This window comes from Pelmatolapia mariae, linkage group LG2 (genome assembly GCF_036321145.2).
Source record: "Pelmatolapia mariae isolate MD_Pm_ZW linkage group LG2, Pm_UMD_F_2, whole genome shotgun sequence".
Lineage (NCBI taxonomy): Eukaryota > Metazoa > Chordata > Actinopteri > Cichliformes > Cichlidae > Pelmatolapia > Pelmatolapia mariae.
The window spans coordinates 17,832,185-17,849,038 of NC_086228.1; the positions used below are offsets into that span (position 1 = coordinate 17,832,185).

General features: G+C 40.7%; 1 protein-coding gene across 1 annotated transcript; it reads right to left on the bottom strand.

Moving 5' to 3' along the window:
• Positions 1 to 1,213: 1,213 nt before the first annotated feature.
• Positions 1,214 to 2,651, bottom strand: LOC134633668 (E3 SUMO-protein ligase ZBED1-like). The gene is made up of 2 exons (XM_063482608.1): positions 1,696 to 2,651; positions 1,214 to 1,606 (listed from the first exon to the last, which is right to left on the bottom strand). The coding sequence occupies exons 1-2, from the start codon at positions 2,401 to 2,403 to the stop codon at positions 1,214 to 1,216; spliced, it is 1,101 nt and encodes a 366-aa protein (XP_063338678.1). The 5' UTR covers positions 2,404 to 2,651.
• Positions 2,652 to 16,854: the final 14,203 nt, after the last annotated feature.

The window sequence follows — 16,854 nt, forward strand, 5'->3', positions numbered from 1 at the left end:
GACCATGTACACTTTCAAAAGGATAATGCACCATGCCACAAAGCAATCATTGTACAAATATGTTTAAAGTAGCACAGCAACTAGTTTTAGATGTTGACTTGGCATTTTAATTCCCCAGAGAAACAAGTCAAATCCCTAGAGGCCTCATCTCACATTTTACACGACTCAAAGAATTTGTTGCTAACATCTTGGTGCCAAATACCATAACATACGTTCAAGTGTCTAGTGCAGTCCATGCATTGACGGGTCAGGGCTGTTCCCTTTCAGTCGATTCACTCTGTGCAACACATAAGTATGGTATATCACACCCTCGTGTGTCCTGGCAGAAGAAACCTTTATTCACGTCTTTAAGGCGGATGACCTGTGATAACATGCACACAGCCCTGCCTGCGCATACACCCCCTCATCATCACAGTCATCCCTCAGTTCTTACGTTCTTCCCCTTGCTGAGAACACCTCTGCTGAGTTGAGTTAATTAGCTTAACTGCCCTTGTTGGTGTTAGCCTCCACTAGGGCTGAACGATTATGGAAAATAATCTAATTGCGATTTTTTGCCCCAATATTGCGAGTGCGATGCGATATGCGATTATTTTTTAAGGTCTTTGTCTTCTGTATTATTAAACAAAGACAAGCAATACATCATATAGTATGGCCAATACTATATTACATTAATTTTAAACTGTTCTTTCCTGGAAGACAGACCTCTGTTATGATGACATGAGGTGATGCATGAATTGATGACTGACATTTTTATTTAACTTCTTCAATCACAACAGTATATTTGAACATACACAATAGTTTATTTTTAGCTTACAAACATCTGAGCATAAAGTGCTGACAAGGAACCCTGGTGTAAACATTAAAATGAAAGTCAGTACAATGTGCAGATTGCAGAAATATACATAAAAAAATCAGTGGCTTTACCACACTCAGTTTTTCGACATCTGTGAACTACTAGACAGTCATTAAATTAAAAAATAATATTAAATAAATAAAACTAATAAATAAAAAATACACACATCTTACTGATCTCTGCAGTCAGTAACATTACACATAAAGTGCAAACATAATAGCAATTGTATAAACACACACACAAACACGCCTTTAAATTAAAACTGGCTGAACATCTTGATTATCTGCAGTAAGTAACAGCAACACAGCACAAACTAAAGTGCACAATGAGTATGGCTCAGCTAGCCATAATCATCCTAGCTCACAGGTTTTTTGCTAGGAAGACCAGCATATCTACTTTTTCTGGCTTTAAGGATGAGCGAGTGCAGGTCACTATATTCCCTCCAGTGCTGAACAGACGCTCTGAGGGGGCACTTGTGGCTGGCACACACAGATATTTGCGGGCCATCTTCCACAGTCGTGGAAAGTGAATGTTGTGCACCTTCCACCAGGCTAAGGGATCATCCTCTCCGTCAATGACAGGGGTCAACAGGTAACTATTCAACTCTGCCTCCACGACATCTTCAAGTGGCAGAGGCAAAGCTGAAGAGGCCGCACTGGTTTTAAAAAGACTACCAAGAGTCTTCTTTGCCTTTCCCCCAGAGGCCTGTGCACTTGGGGAATTTTGAGCAGTTTCAGTGCGAGACCTCTTCTCCTGCCAGATGGGAAGAGAGACATTAGTTTTGCAGTTAGCTTATATATAAATATTATGTGTTTGTGGAAATATAATTTTCAAGGATTTACCTGATTATGTGTACGTCTAGCCGATTCCACCATTTCTGTCTTCAGTCGGGCCTTAATGGCAGGAAGGTTGTCTGCGCTGATGTATTGCGTTTTGAACCTAGGGTCCATGAACGACGCAACATCCAAAAGCTCCTGGGTGTTGAGGTCACTATACTTGTCGTTGAGGTATGCCAGGACCTTGGTTTTAATTGATCTAGTCAGATCAGTGTCCTCAGCATCTTCAGCCAAGACTGATGTTGCCAGAAGATGGAGAACTGGCTTGAGGTAGGAGATGCTCACATACTCTTCTCCAGAAAGAGCATCAGTAAATTCGGAGAGAGGATGCAGTGCCTTATGAATGGACTCCAACACTTCAGCATCCTGCCAGGTTGGGATGAGGGAGCGTGCATGTCGGTCACCTGTCAATACCTGCGATATGGCTTTCATCTGTTCCAGCACTCTGGCAATCATTTTCTCTTTGGACCCCCATCTTGTAGGGCACTCAGTAATGAGAGAGTGCTCAGGAAGCTTAAGCTCCTTCTGTGCCTCAGTGAGTGCTGCCTTTTTCTTCCAACTGTGCGAGAAGTGCCCCACCAACTTCTTGCACAGCCCAATTGCTCTTGATACTCTACCATCTTTGATTGCATTTTCTGGAGGGAAAAAAAATAAAGTAAAAAGTAAAATTAGTGTTAGACATACAATTGCAGTTATGATGCAAGGTTTCACCATTTCTCTCTCTCTCTCAAATTCAAAGTTGCTTTATTAGCATGACTATGGGAACAGTGTTGCCAAAGCTATTGTTACATACATCATGACATACAAGAACATAAGACCATAAGACAAAAACAAAAAAGAAAATACATAAGAAGAGGTGGGTACATCAGTGTGGGGTTGACATAACATATCTAGAATTAACAGCAGTAAAGAACAAGATAAATAATAGTGTGGTGTGTTTGTGGGAGAGAGTGATACACAGGCTCGCGCATACATGCATGCACACGCACGCACACACACTCTCTCTCTCTCTCTCTCTCACGGCAGTAACTTACCAATAGCAAGATGTAATCTGTGTCCGAAACACTGGAGCCTGGTCCATTCGTTCAGCTGTGCTGCTTTCACCATATTTGACGCGTTGTCCGTCGTTATGCAGACAAGGTTGTCTTCAGGGAGATCCCAACACGCAAGCCCCTCTCTCAGGCCAGCAGCAATGTTTTCCCCTGTGTGGTCTTCGGGGAAGTAGGCCGTTTGTAGGCTGCGAGCTTCGAGGTGGAGGTCTTCGGTAATGTAATGCACCGTCAGACTTTGATAGGGCTCTGCTGTACGGCTTGACCACATGTCTGTTGTCGCCGCAAAAAACTCAACAGCCTTTAACTCCGCTGCAACCCTACGCCTACATTGCATATGTAGCTCGGGTATTGCAGTCTGACTGAAATACGTGCGGGAGGGCATTCTGTACCTCTTATCCAGTGTAGTTACCAAATTATTGAACCCAGGCTTGGTCACCGTATTGACGGGCATCATGTCTTTCGCGATGCAGTGGGTTACTGCTTTGGTGATTTCCACGTGCCGTTTTGAAGTGCGTTCATATGGCGTAACACCTTCAAACAGTTCGGTCAGTGATCCTTGCCGAGTAACGTTACTAGGTTTATTCTGCACACTACTAGATTTTTTAGCCATACATCTATCATACTCTGTTTTGTGCTGAGTCTTAAGGTGCTGGTACAAATTCGTAGTGTTTCCCCGAGATGTAGAAACTCTACCAAGACAGGTTTTACACAGTACCTGACTCTGTGCGACATCATCTCTTTTAAACCCAAAATATTCCCACTGCTGATGTGCAGTTCCTCTTTGGTACTAGCATCCCCGCAGGCTCTGGTTCTGTTGAACCTGAGGCCATTGTGTAGGCTACAGCTTTGCTTGCTAGTTCACTCTCGGTAGACTGTTTCAAAACTTTGCTCCCCGTGTCACGTGACCAGAGTGCAGCCTCTGTGGTTAGACAATCTCGTTTGATCATATCACATGTTTTACTCGCCCATGTCACGTAAACAGAGTATAATCGCAACCTTTGCGGTTAGAAAATTGCACTTGATCATGTCACGATATTATCGCAAATGCGATATGTCGTTCAGCCCTAGCCTCCACCGCACAGTTGGTGCGTAGGCTGTCCACAGAGCAAGTTTTCCTGTGTAGCATTTTGCTTTGCATTTTGAAATGGACTCCAAACTGAAGCAAGCAAAGCAGAAATCTTCTGTTCGCCCCTGTCCTCAGGGGTGCGGTTTGCCTTTGCCCAACAGTGACCAGCACGATGCCTGCCCTGTCTGCTGGGGATTGTCCATGCTAGGAGAGCGTTGACAGAGCCCAAAGCCTGTGCATTCTGTCACCAGCACCAGCGCTTAACCCTGGAAAGACGGATGATGTTTGTGGAGAAAGTGCTGGGACGGACTGCTGTTGCATGGCATGACCCTCTCCTCTCCTCTCGAGTCTGGCATCTCTTCTTAACGAGGTCAGAGTCGCCACAGATTACACCCTCTGTGCGTCCCACTGTACAGCACTCTCCCAAGGCAGAGGGATGGCTTCAACAGTAGTGATCCAGAGGCACCTGTGGCTGAGCCTCTCTGATGTCCCAGACAGGGACAGGGCTGTGTATCTGGACAAACCAGTGCAACAATCGATCTAACAGATGCTTATTTTCATGTGGTTATACACCCAAACCGAAGGTAGTTTCACTGCATTCGAGGGGTGAGGGGTGCTAGCGCCAAGGCAGCGCTAGCACCCCTCAGAGCACGAGGGGAAGGAGGTTTCACCCTTTGATAGTGTCCCAGATTTGGATCTATTTGGCTAGGCGCAAGTAGATCTTTTTGCCTGCAGGGTAAACGCTCACTGCCCCCTGTTCTTCTCCGTAATTGACCACGATGCACCCTTGGGCATGGACGCAACAATGTACCAATGGCTAGACGTGCTCCTGTGTGCATTTCCTCCAGCGGAAATGATATCTCCAGTTCTAGAGAGAGTGTGTCGGCAGTATCTCTCTCAGATTCTAGTGGCCCCTTGGTGGCCTCCAAGGCCGTTGTATGCAGAGATAATCGGTCTGCTAGCAGTGAGTCCTTGGCAGCTTCCTCTCCGTAGGGACCTTTTCTCTCAGGCGGGAGTAGAGGTGTTTCATCCGCGCCTGGATCTGTGGCACCTTCATGCTTCAATTTGATTGCTAAGGGTCTCCCACCTAGTGTGTTAGTGACAATTCAGAGTGCTAGGGCGTCATCCACTAGAGGCTTGTACGCTTACAAATGGCAAGCTTTTGAGCTATCACACTGAGGGATGACTGTGATGACAGTGGGTATATGTGCAGGCGGGGCTCTGCGCATGTCAACACAGCTCATCTGCTTTAGAGGCATGAATAAAAGTTTCTTCAGCCAGGACGTGAGAGGACGTGATATCCCATACTTATGTGTTGTACCTCATTCCTCTCCTTCAGGGAACAGAAGTTATAGATACAACTGTTTGCTTTGGCTGCAAAAGTGGGACCAACACATTCGGTGTTCGGTGTACATTATATTAAAGAACAGAACTACAGTATGATAAGCTGACATAATTCAGGCTTGTTGAAACATGTAAATATAGACAACTTCCTGTTCCTTGAATGAACTTCTGGATTGCATTGTTTTATCAGGTATTTACATAAATAATTAGTCTAAATTCTCAAACTGGTAATTAATCATCAAGTAGAGACAGACTCTAGCCAAGGTCTCTCTGCACAGTACATACAAAGCTTGATTGTTTTACCACATCATGTTCAGAGAAAGCACTGCCATCATTTTGCTTCAACTGTAACCCTTCAATTACATAACCAGAATTTATGACCTAGAATATGTTTTAAAGCTATGAAAAAGGCAGTTTTAAAATGCGTTTTTTTACCTACTGAATTGTGCAGTCATTTACTCTGTTCAACGTTAACTGTAACCCTTTTTATTTGACATGGAAGTTTAATAAACTACATTTTATTTTACCTCTTTAGTTTTGCTATTGCCAGCAAATAAATGTCAACAATCTGACTTTGGGAAGCACAATAACTGTTAATAGCACTCCAGTGGCACCATGATGTTGACATTGATTCTCTTTAATGGATTACCAGGTACTATGAATCAAATTCTTGTTTTCATGCAAGATGAATGTTACAAACCTGAACCATTAGTTTTCCAAACAGCACACTCATCAGTTCAAAATTCTATTTTCTTTCGTGATTTCAATTATACCAGCAGGATTGGATCACAGACAGGATCCAATCTCGTCTCCAGTCTTATTTGGGGGACGAGGGGCAGGATTTCAAGGTATAGACTGTCGAGGAAGGTGTCCGTTTTGTGAACCTAAGAACAGCATTCCTTCTTTTCACAGATGATTCTGTTGGATTCATCGAATCGTGACCCAACTGTGGAACAGCTATAATGGAAGTGAGCAAGGCAAAGTCTGAGGCTAGAGTTCTATGTTGGATGTAAGCTCCCTTTGGGTCAGGAGAGAGAGACCACCCCCAAGTAACGGAGTTCAAGTATTGGGATATTCTTAACCCATAATGGGAGAGCAAAGCTGGAGTTGGACTGACAGATTAGTGCACTATCAGCAACAATGTTGGTGTTGTATCGAACTATCAAGGTGAAGGAATAGCTGAAATTAGTTACCATCGCTGGCCTTTGCATGGTTGGGCTCAACCTTACAGATAGGACGAGAAGCTTGGACACATCAAAAACCTCACAGTTGAGCCACTGCTTCTTCGTGTCAACAGGAGCCAGTTGAGGTGGCTCAGCAGTCTGGTTAGGATGCCCTCTGGGTACCTCCTTTTGCATGTTTTTTGGGCACAACCACCAGGGAGGAGACCTTGGGGCATACCCAGAACTCATCATAGAAACTATATATCTAATCTGTCTTAGCCTGCTGCCACCAAAATCTTTGAAAGATGAAAATAATGGTTGGATGAATGGACTATATATTATGTTATCCTCACTCTGCTGCTGGCTGTAGACTTTTAGTGTAGCATATATTTATAATGTAAACACATTTAGGACAGTTAAACATCTCCATATCTAATCATGTCCACCTATAATTATTTATTAGTTTGTCATTGCTTTAGATTATTTTCTGTTTGACATGCTAGAATTTCCTGTTACCTGGCACTGTGTTTTGTTATTGTACTTCTGTAAGTTTAATCAAAGGTCACCTTTGTTTGCTTTACCTGCCTGCCTTTATATTAGTGCTGTCACTCAGGTTTATTTATCATTTATTTTATTTTAGTTTAGTTTAATTGCATATTTTCAGCTTCTCATAACATTTGTTACATCTGTAATTACTTTGTTCCTTGTTGTGTTTCCATATGTAAAAGCCTTTATGGGTGTTTGGGGTTTGTTTTGACACTGGAGCACAGATATACTGGTTTGTTTCCAGCAGTAAAATTTATAGGCTCAGCCTGTCACAACTTCACAGTGGTTTTATTCATGAGGAATGTCTATCTGTCTGGGTGTTGTTGTTTTTCAAATGACAAGAGAGATGAGATGTTGAGCAGCACGCAGTGCGTGTCTGATTACGTAGGAGCATGGTAACCTCCCTAATCTTCCCAACATATGTCTGTGAATTAGTGCTTAATAGCATAATACTTGAATTTCACTCACTAAAACCTGAAGCACAACTTTGCAGAGAGTCTGTATCACACAGCAAACCACATTATTTGCCAGTAATTCCATTTAAAATGCTCCAAATGGCAAAACACCACAAACATCATTCAGTTGAGTGACTCGAATCGCAGACGTAAGGACTAGCACAAACCAATCAGCTTACAGCTCTCTGTGTCAGCTTACCTGTCAATCAAAGCAGCTGAATTTCCTATACTGAAGCCTTACTGGTATCCAAGTAGTTGAAGTATAAAACAAAAATCAGCCAGTACTCTTTCGTATAGCTGCTATCGAGGGCTAAACTATTAATAAAGGACAAAAGTGTTTTTTTAGTACCAGATTGTACAGATTTTTACAATTGTTTTAATTCTGTTGTACATTTTAGCATGGTAGTCGGTCAAGATTTGCTCACTTTTGGAGTCAATCATTATATCTTCAATTTTGTATTCATGAACTGTAAAGAAGGGTCATTTGAGTTGAGATCAGGTGGCTAACTTGGCCAATGTTGACTATCCTATTTCTTTGCCTTGAGAAACTTGAGTTACCTTTGCAGTACACTTTGGGTCATTATCCATTCTAACCTCAAAAGGGCCCTCTGTTGCAGCATTTGGCAGAAAAACTGAGTGCGGTCCTGTGCGCTTCAGAATTTATCCTGCTATCTTTGTCAGCAGTCACATAATCAATAACCACTGGTGATCCGGTTCCACTGCAGCCATACATGCCCATGCCACATCATAGCCTCTATCATGTTTGACAGATGATGTGGTATGCTTTGGATCAAGTTGTTTCTTTCATATTACAAACCTTTCTCATCATTCTGGTACAAGTTAATCTTGGTTTCATTTCATTTCAGATTTTTTTCTACAGAACTGGGCAGTCATAAAATCCACTGTGGTATACAGAGGCAAGACTTAAAAGTAATTATCATTGTCCAAAAAGTTATGGACCTAAATGTTATTGTCTGTATTACGCATGCCGAGACTGTTCCTAATTTATCATTTGATCAGCGTCTATACCAAACACAGATACATTTTCAATTTGAAGTCAACACAAATTTTTGGCAGTCCCTCTACCCTTAAGTGTCAACATACAGTATTGCTTTGGGGGGGGGCAGCAGAGGGCGTCTCATCTGGTTGTTGGTAAACAACCCTATTGCTCACTTAATCTGTCACCTTGGTAAAAACTTTACTGATGGACTTTAGGATTACTTTTAATAAATGAAACATGATGTGCAATTTGTGAATTATGGTCCCCATTAGATTAAGAAAACAATGACAAAGAAGAATTTGATTTAAAGTGGGTCTGTCTTGTAGATAAGAAAAATGTTCTCAATCAATGGCACCCCTGGTTGTTGCGTCCAGTTAAAAAAACACAAACATGACTAAAGTTCTCAGCTCATTAAACTTCACTAAACCAAAGGTGAGGTGCAAATCAAAAAGCGATTCAAATAACCCTGGGCACGGTACACTGGACCCATGAGTTTTTATTCAACATGGAGTAAAAGCTCATGGGTCCAGTGTACCCTGCTTGGGATAGGATTACTGAGGTCCTACCCTTGAAGTAGGCCTTGGGCAGTAGTTCTAGGGTAAGCGTCCGTTGGCTGGGACTTAGCCCATGGGACCTAGTCGGGCTAAGCCCACAGAAGCTACATGGGTCCATCCTCCTGTGGGTGGTGGTCCCTTTTACCAATTCTGCTTACGGTTTTTAAGGATAAAACATCTAGGGATAGTCAGGTTATAGAGAGTCTCCACTTTGGTGGCCTTTTATTTGCAAACTGTAGCTCAGCAGTGGTTCAGTTTGCACTGATGCGGTTTACAGCTGAGTGTGAAGTGGCAAGAATGAGAATGAGCATTTCCAAATCCAAGACCATGGTTCTCAGTCAGAAAAGAGTGGATCACGAGATTGACATACAGTTCGCATTGCCAGAAGAATACAATAGGAGCAATCTGTAGCATTTCAGGTTTATAATAATGGACTGGATTTATATAGCGCTTTTCAAGGCACCCAAAGCGCTTTACAGTGCCACTATTCATTCACTCTCACATTCACACACTAGTGGAGGCAAGCTACAGTTGTAGCCACAGCTGCCCTGGGGCAGACTGACAGAAGCGAGGCTGCCATATCGTACCATCGGCCCCTCTGGCCAACACCAGTAGGCGGCAGGGTACAGTGTCTTGCCCAAGGACACAACGACCAGGACAGAGAGCCCGGGGATCGAACCAGCGACCTTCCAGTTACAGATGCGCTTCCCAACCCCCTGAGCCATGGTCGCCTTGAACTGAAATAACATTGAAGAGCTTGGTCACAATAACAACATCCATAAGGAAAGCCACATGAATCATTTCTGATCTCACCTGAATCACATAATGCGAGAAAAACAGTGTTGAGGTTAACAGCTCCAACTGCAGCTGCTGTCCACACATGACAGGTTTTGATGTTATGTAAATATGATATGAGGCGTTTGTAAATACCGCAATGATGTGAGGCTATGATTTTGTGGCATGTGGTGAAATATCAGAACCTAATTTTTGCATTTAGTGCAAGAGTCTCATCCCAGTCGAACTAAACAAGCACTTTAATAATTAGATATTTATACCACATAAAAGTCTGGAGAGAAAACTTCAGGCTTTTTACCTCTACAAATTTATACCTTTCAGCTTTCCAGTGCAAACAGTCTTCTGCTATGGACCATGGACCTACTCCAGCTGACCAGCTGGGGTTAAAATGTCTTTGTTGCTTAGGGATTAGAAACCTTTGTTGATTTTTTCTTCTTAAGTCTGTCCAGAATGTAAATTCATGACTTTCTAGCCACAGATCTCCTGCTCCAACTTCCAGGCTAGATTTTTGTACTATTAAACAGAATCAGTGATTGGCTTCAAACTCATAACTGATTATAATGTATAACTACATCAAAATCAGAAGATAGCATTTATTCTGGAAGACTTTGCAGTGTTACCTCTATTTGTTAAAAACATCGTGATATGCTTCCAAGGTTCTAAAAAATAAAAAACATTCCAGGGTTAACTGATATCTTGGATTAGTAATTCAAAATATTATTAACTAAAACAGCCACTGTGTGATGTTTTTCAGAAAGAATTTTCCTCTATTCCAGACTACCAAACATCCAGTACTTACTTCTGAGAAATATTGACTGCAACGGCGGTATTGTCTGATCAAAACAGAATTCCACTGGCAGTGATGTAAGTCCACATTTTATTTTGATTTTGTCATCTCAGAGTAAAAGCAACCCAGCTCCACTGCTAATTCACATTAATGATATCCTTGCAGACAGCTTTCCAGGACACTATCTATTTAAAAATTAAAAATCAGGTCATTCACCTTTTATCTCTTGTTCAACGTGTAGAAGGCTGCACAGTTCAGCTTCACACTGTATATATTTATGTATGTATAAGTTTTTGCTACACAAGATAAAAAAGCCAGACTTCATTTAACTGGGACTTCACATCCCATGGTTTCTTTTAAACCACAGCATTACTGAGTGTCAATAGCACAGCCCTGGGCCTTAATGTTTAACTGTTGTTCCCACTTCCTCCCTCATTTGGTTCTCTATGCCGCCCATCCAGACATGTCAACAGAACCCATATGGAGAAAACCAAAACCAGCTTTAACATTGTTTTCTTCTCCTGTGGAAATGCATTTTGGCACTTTTGCAGGATGACAAAATTGGACCACACCATGTCATTGTTGAACTGACATATATCAAGTAAAAAAACCAAAAAGACCCCAAAAACATTGACAAGTGAAACCTGCATTGAAGCACAGGGCTACTGTGCTGGAAAACTGATCTCTCTTTTTATGTCTTTTTTTCTTTTTTCTTTTGCTGCAAAGGGGCCCTGTAAATCATGTCCTTTATACCTCCGGCTGGGGGTTCACTGCCTCACCACAGGGTGGGAGGAGAGCATGATGGGAAAAACATGACGGGATCTTACTTTAGTGGGTCAGAGGAGACAGCGGGAGAGAAAAGAGGGAAACGAGAATGAGAAGCTCCAAACGGGTAGAGAGACAAAACCAGCAGGAGGGTAAAATATTGAAATACAGTCAGAGAAAGACAAATAAAGACACAAGACTATGAAGACATAAAACTGCAGTAACAGTAATAAAAATTAGACTTACTCTTTCAAAACATTTTAAATGGCCAGCTCTGTAACTCTGTAATGGCAACAGGGCACAAAACAAACCAAAATGTAATGATATATTAAAACATCAGCCAAGACCTACTCAAAAACAAAAAACAAAAACGAAGAAAAAGGGAAACAGATACATAAATCTTCCTAACTCCTTATTGGTTCAACCATTATTTTTTCAACAATAGCACAATTTTTGTAGCTGTATTGTATTTGTAGATTTAAATAAATAAATTAAGATACAAATGAAGTGCAGACTTTCAGTTTTGGTTCAAGGGTTTTAAGAAAAGTAATAATTGTTTCTGAAGTAACAGTCATTCTTATATACAAACCCCCGTAAAGGATCAAAATTAATTGGACATCCATTTTCATGGCAAGATGACATCTGTTTTTTATTCCATGAAAAATTAAGTACATAAAAGTTCTTGAGTTGATTTCAAGTGAATAAATGAATGTATTAACGGAATGCAGTGGCTAGCTCGGCAACACCAACAGGCCTGAAAAACCACAGAAGGAAACTGAAATGCATGATGACTGTTATTTTCTATGGTTAAGAAAAACAACTTGACATCTAACAAAGAACACTGTCAAAGAGGTAGGTATATCATTGTCTAGGTCACAACTAAAAGATGCTTTCAAGACTATAATGGAAATGGAATGTGTCAAACATAGAGTTTCTCAAGGTAAGGGTATTCTTTAATGGTCAAGTCAAGTCAATCACCTGATTTGAACCCATTGGAGCCCACCTTTCAGTTATTAAATGCAAAAATACCAACAAACAAGCAACAACTGTAGGTGGCTGGAGTAAATGCCTATCAGAGGGTCTCAAGAGACCAAAAACGGCATTCGGTAATGGCCACGGGTTCTGCAAAGGATTTTGATCTAAGTACCAACATGTAGCATGAAAATGATTATAGAGCTTATAGTGGTTGCTAATTTTCCACCCTTGTCCCTTGTTTGTAGATATTTTTACCAGTAAATAACCTTCCGTATTAAAAAAAGATTTAAGTACTCAAACTAATGATAAATGTTGCCTTTTAACCTGTGAGCAAGCCTCATTAAAATCAAATGAGACCTCATTTTTGAATGTCCCCACAAGAAAAAGTACTGTGACCTTTTCATGGGCCCTAGCGTTTTTTCAAGTTTAAAAGTGTCTCCTACAACTATGTCAGATATGGTTGAACAAAAGACAAAGAATGAGAGAAGACAATACATGTATTTATTTATGAGGGATTTATTTATTGATGAGGGATACTGTACTTCATGAAATGAGGGCTTGCCAACCAACAATTTCAGGATCTGGCACTCAGGTCATGGAGGCATTTCAGAATTTTAAAGTACACCTAGTGGCCATCTGATGCACTTTTTTGCAATTTTTCAAATATAATTTCTCTTTAGGGTTTTATAGCCACCATTAGCAACAGTTACTCGCACAACGCAAGCTCTCTAAGAAGGCAAAGAAAGGCTTGCCAAAAAATAGAAATAGCAAATGTTATTGCAACTAAGAAGTAAATGACATGAGTCACTAACCACAGCGCTTCTCTCCTCTACATGAACCCTTATGTCCATTTGAAGTTACCCTTGTGCAAATGTTCTCTGTGAAGCTTTTAAAAGCCTTCCAACAAAACCTAGACAACGCAATCCAGGTGCCAACTGCTCCGAAAACTGCCACAAAATCGAGTAAGAGGAAGCAAGAACAGCAAGCTCAGCAGCTGTGCTTTCCTTGTGGTAAATTTATATGTGTTGTGTTTTAATACTCTTCTGTCACCTAATACTCTAAACAGAGCTGTTCATCCATAATTCTCAGATATAAATCGCTTTGGTCTCGACATCTAATATTGGCTTGTCTGAATGTGGTGGGTTCTGATGATTGATTGCACAAACATTCAACAAAGTCAGTTATAATATTCTGTTCCTGTGGAGGCAAACGGTAGGAATCATGAATGATTCATTACAGAGTTAAGGTAGGTCAGAGGGTTTATGCCATTAAACTTTTTTTTAGAATTATATTTATTTATTTATTTATTATAAGAATCCAAATTTAAGATCTCAGTGATTTAAAACAAGTAGTAATTTCAGACAGACATACAAATGGGTTATATGTTTGTGTCATCATGTAAATAAATTTGGGACTCTGATAGTACTGCAGCCATATGTCAGCAAGCCATGTGCTACATAGATACAAAATACCACGATCAAACTTGTTGTCTCTTCTTTCTGTACTGACCTGTTGCATCCATTAGACGGGGCACGCGCGTGCGCACACACACACACACATGTGCAATTTATCCAATAATGTGCAAATTAATGCACAGGCACAGATTGCTCCCACACAGCTGAGGAAATTATTCCTGGAAATCAACAGCAATTATTGCAATAACAAGGACCAGGGGACATGCTGAGTGAAGGCTTGTTAAGAGAACAGTGTGAAAAAGGTTATATGGTGAGGAAAGGTTTCAGCTCGAAAAGGAACTGGTCAAATATATATATAAATATATATAATGAAACACTGACGCGACTTTTGTTTTATTTATTGCAAGCTTTCATGTGAAGCACTGCACGCATCTCTGTGTGTTCATGTCCTGACACACGAGACTCTAGATTTGTTTGTGTCCACGTGTGCATGTCTGATTGCGGATATTTCTTAGATGAAGCCAGGAAGACAAAACAATGACCTCACATCGTGTCACTACAGCAACCCTGGCGACAGACCAAACAATAACATCTCTGTTATTTTGTTTACAGGCTGTCCATTGGGTTGCCTCATGGTTTGCCCCAGGGGGTCTTCAATATCTTCACCCAGTCGCTGAAATCAATGTGTTCAACCCTGTTTCTTACTTTCTGCTAGAAAGTTCAGTGATGTTACTTGGCAGCAAAACCAATTCCAGCTTGTAAACCAAGTTTGGCTAATATTTCTTAGCCGTCAAAGTTTGTGTCATAAAAAGACTGAATCTGTTTCACAACCTGATATGAGCACTAGGTAGGCCACTGGGTGCAGCCAGGGGTGAATAGTGTACTGGATGATTTGACTTTTGGCGTGCAAGATAAAGAAAAAAATCATCCAGTTTTCCCTCTGTTGTGCTATAAATTCCCAGAGCAAAACATTCACACTCCATTTGTCAACCCTAGTAAGTGTAGTGCAATCATTGTGTCTGTCCTTCCAAGAATAATTGGGACAGTGCCTGACAGGTTCACAATTAATCACAAATGATTTAATTATTAAAATAGTGCTTAAATTTAAGCAAATTTAAGATGCTAAATGGTTTAATAGGGTTATTAAACCATTTAGCAGCAATAACTTGAAGTAACTTTTGGGCTCTCACATTATTATGGAGGAATTTTGGCCCACTCTTCTTTACAGCATTGCTTCAGTTTATTCAAGTTTCCAGTTATTCATTTATGCACAGCTCTCTTAAAGTCCTGCCACAGCATTTCATCCAAGTTGACATCTGGACTTTGACTGGACCAGCAACTTGATTCTTTTTTTTTTTTCATTGTATTCTGTATACAATGGAGTTCGTGGTTGACTCAGTGACTGCAATGGTCCAGTCACTGAGTCACTGAGTCACTGACTTTTTGTCATTGTCTTTTTGCAATGTCTCTGAAGACTGCACGGTCTGATTACACATAATTCTAGTCTTTCTTTTTTACAAGACTGCATATTCATAGTTGCTGAAGAACATTATAGTGTTTCATATAGATTGCTTTTTTTTAAGATCCTGGCAACATTAATTGAAAAATATATTAATGAATATTCCCTAAAATTACATTTGACAAAATGAAAGTATCAACAACTATTCTAACATAGTAAATAGTCCTTTTTCATAAGTTGACTGTAAATAAACTCACAACTTAAGCTCTTTACAGCTTCGGACATGACATTGTTTTAGTTTTTGTTTGTCTTACATTGCCAGATGCCAATTTCCACAATCTGTTAATTACACTGAATTACACTGTCTATTTTATTAATTCTTCAATTCATTTAAGAAGAACTTGGTCTTCAAAATTGCCATATTACTCTTAACTTCAGAGTCCTGGAGTCTTAGAAATGTATAGAATACACCCACCTCCATACCACAATATGTGCCTTTACTATCCTTTACTTAACATGCGACCGACTATGGCTGGAGGCCCTTGTGGTCTTTTCTGAATGTTTTTTCCCCGATTCTTGATTTTTTTTTCTACAGCAGACTTACACGTCAGACCTATGTGTTTCTAAATCAAGGCCAGCTAGTCAGGGTCGACTTATATGATGAAAAAGTAGAGCTGAAATGGGTGTGTCCACAGCGTGCCACAGTAACAGAAGAGACAACATTATAAAAACAACTTGAACTTGGACAATGTTTGCATTTCTCTTTAATGCAAAAATATCAAGATCCCTTGCCCACCATTTTCTGAAAAGCCCTTTATTTATACTTTCATTATAAAAATGGTTTAAGAGAGATCTGAGCACTCTAAGTGCTTTCTATCTAACATTCACATGCATTCATACAAGCAACTTGGGGGTAGTATCTTGCCTAAGGGCTTTTGGCATGCAGACTGGAGCAGACAGGGAGTGAACCAACAACCTTAGTAGATGACCTGTTTTACCACCTGAGCGACAGCTCTACATTTCTGCAGCACCTTCTTGTTTTTAATCTCAGTAATGTCTGTAACAATAACCTCTTTATTGTTTTAGTTTATATTTCTCTGACAGCTGCCACAAAACACAAATGGAATTTCAAAAAGGACAATAAACAATATAATAATCCAATATAACTAATCCATCTGTAAATCTCATCTTCCACTCGCTTGTGAATAAAACCCTGAGATACTCAAACTGGAGGCCATCACCTGATGAAGCCAGGTGATGCCACCAAAACCACATCAACAGATTAACAGAACCACAAAAAACAAAGACAATATCTTGAGACCATCAAAGCACAGACCCTGTACCACTTGGCTACAGCAGAGTATTATAATTATAAGAATTATAAACAGAATTGGTGACAAAGCGCAGCCCTGGAGAAATCCAACATGCATTGGCTTTTGCTGTAGTTTGCAACTAGCCATACTCCTGTAGTTCCCCTCATACGATATCTTGAGGGACTTGGTCAAATGCCTTCTTCAAATTCCCAAAACACCTGAGGTCTGGTTGGGTAACCTCACACACACTCTTGAATATTATCCAATCCAGGATATCCAGGATAAAAGAACTGGTCCACTGTTCTGCGACTACGACCTTTTAAATGGAACCATCCCCCCCAGTCTGCCAATCCAGCGCCGCCACCCCACGCAACACTGCAGAGATGTGCCAACCAGGACTTCCCAACAAACTCCAGAGCTTTTCAGAATTCAGGGTGAACCTCATCCTCCCCTGTGGTTCTACCATTAAAGAACTG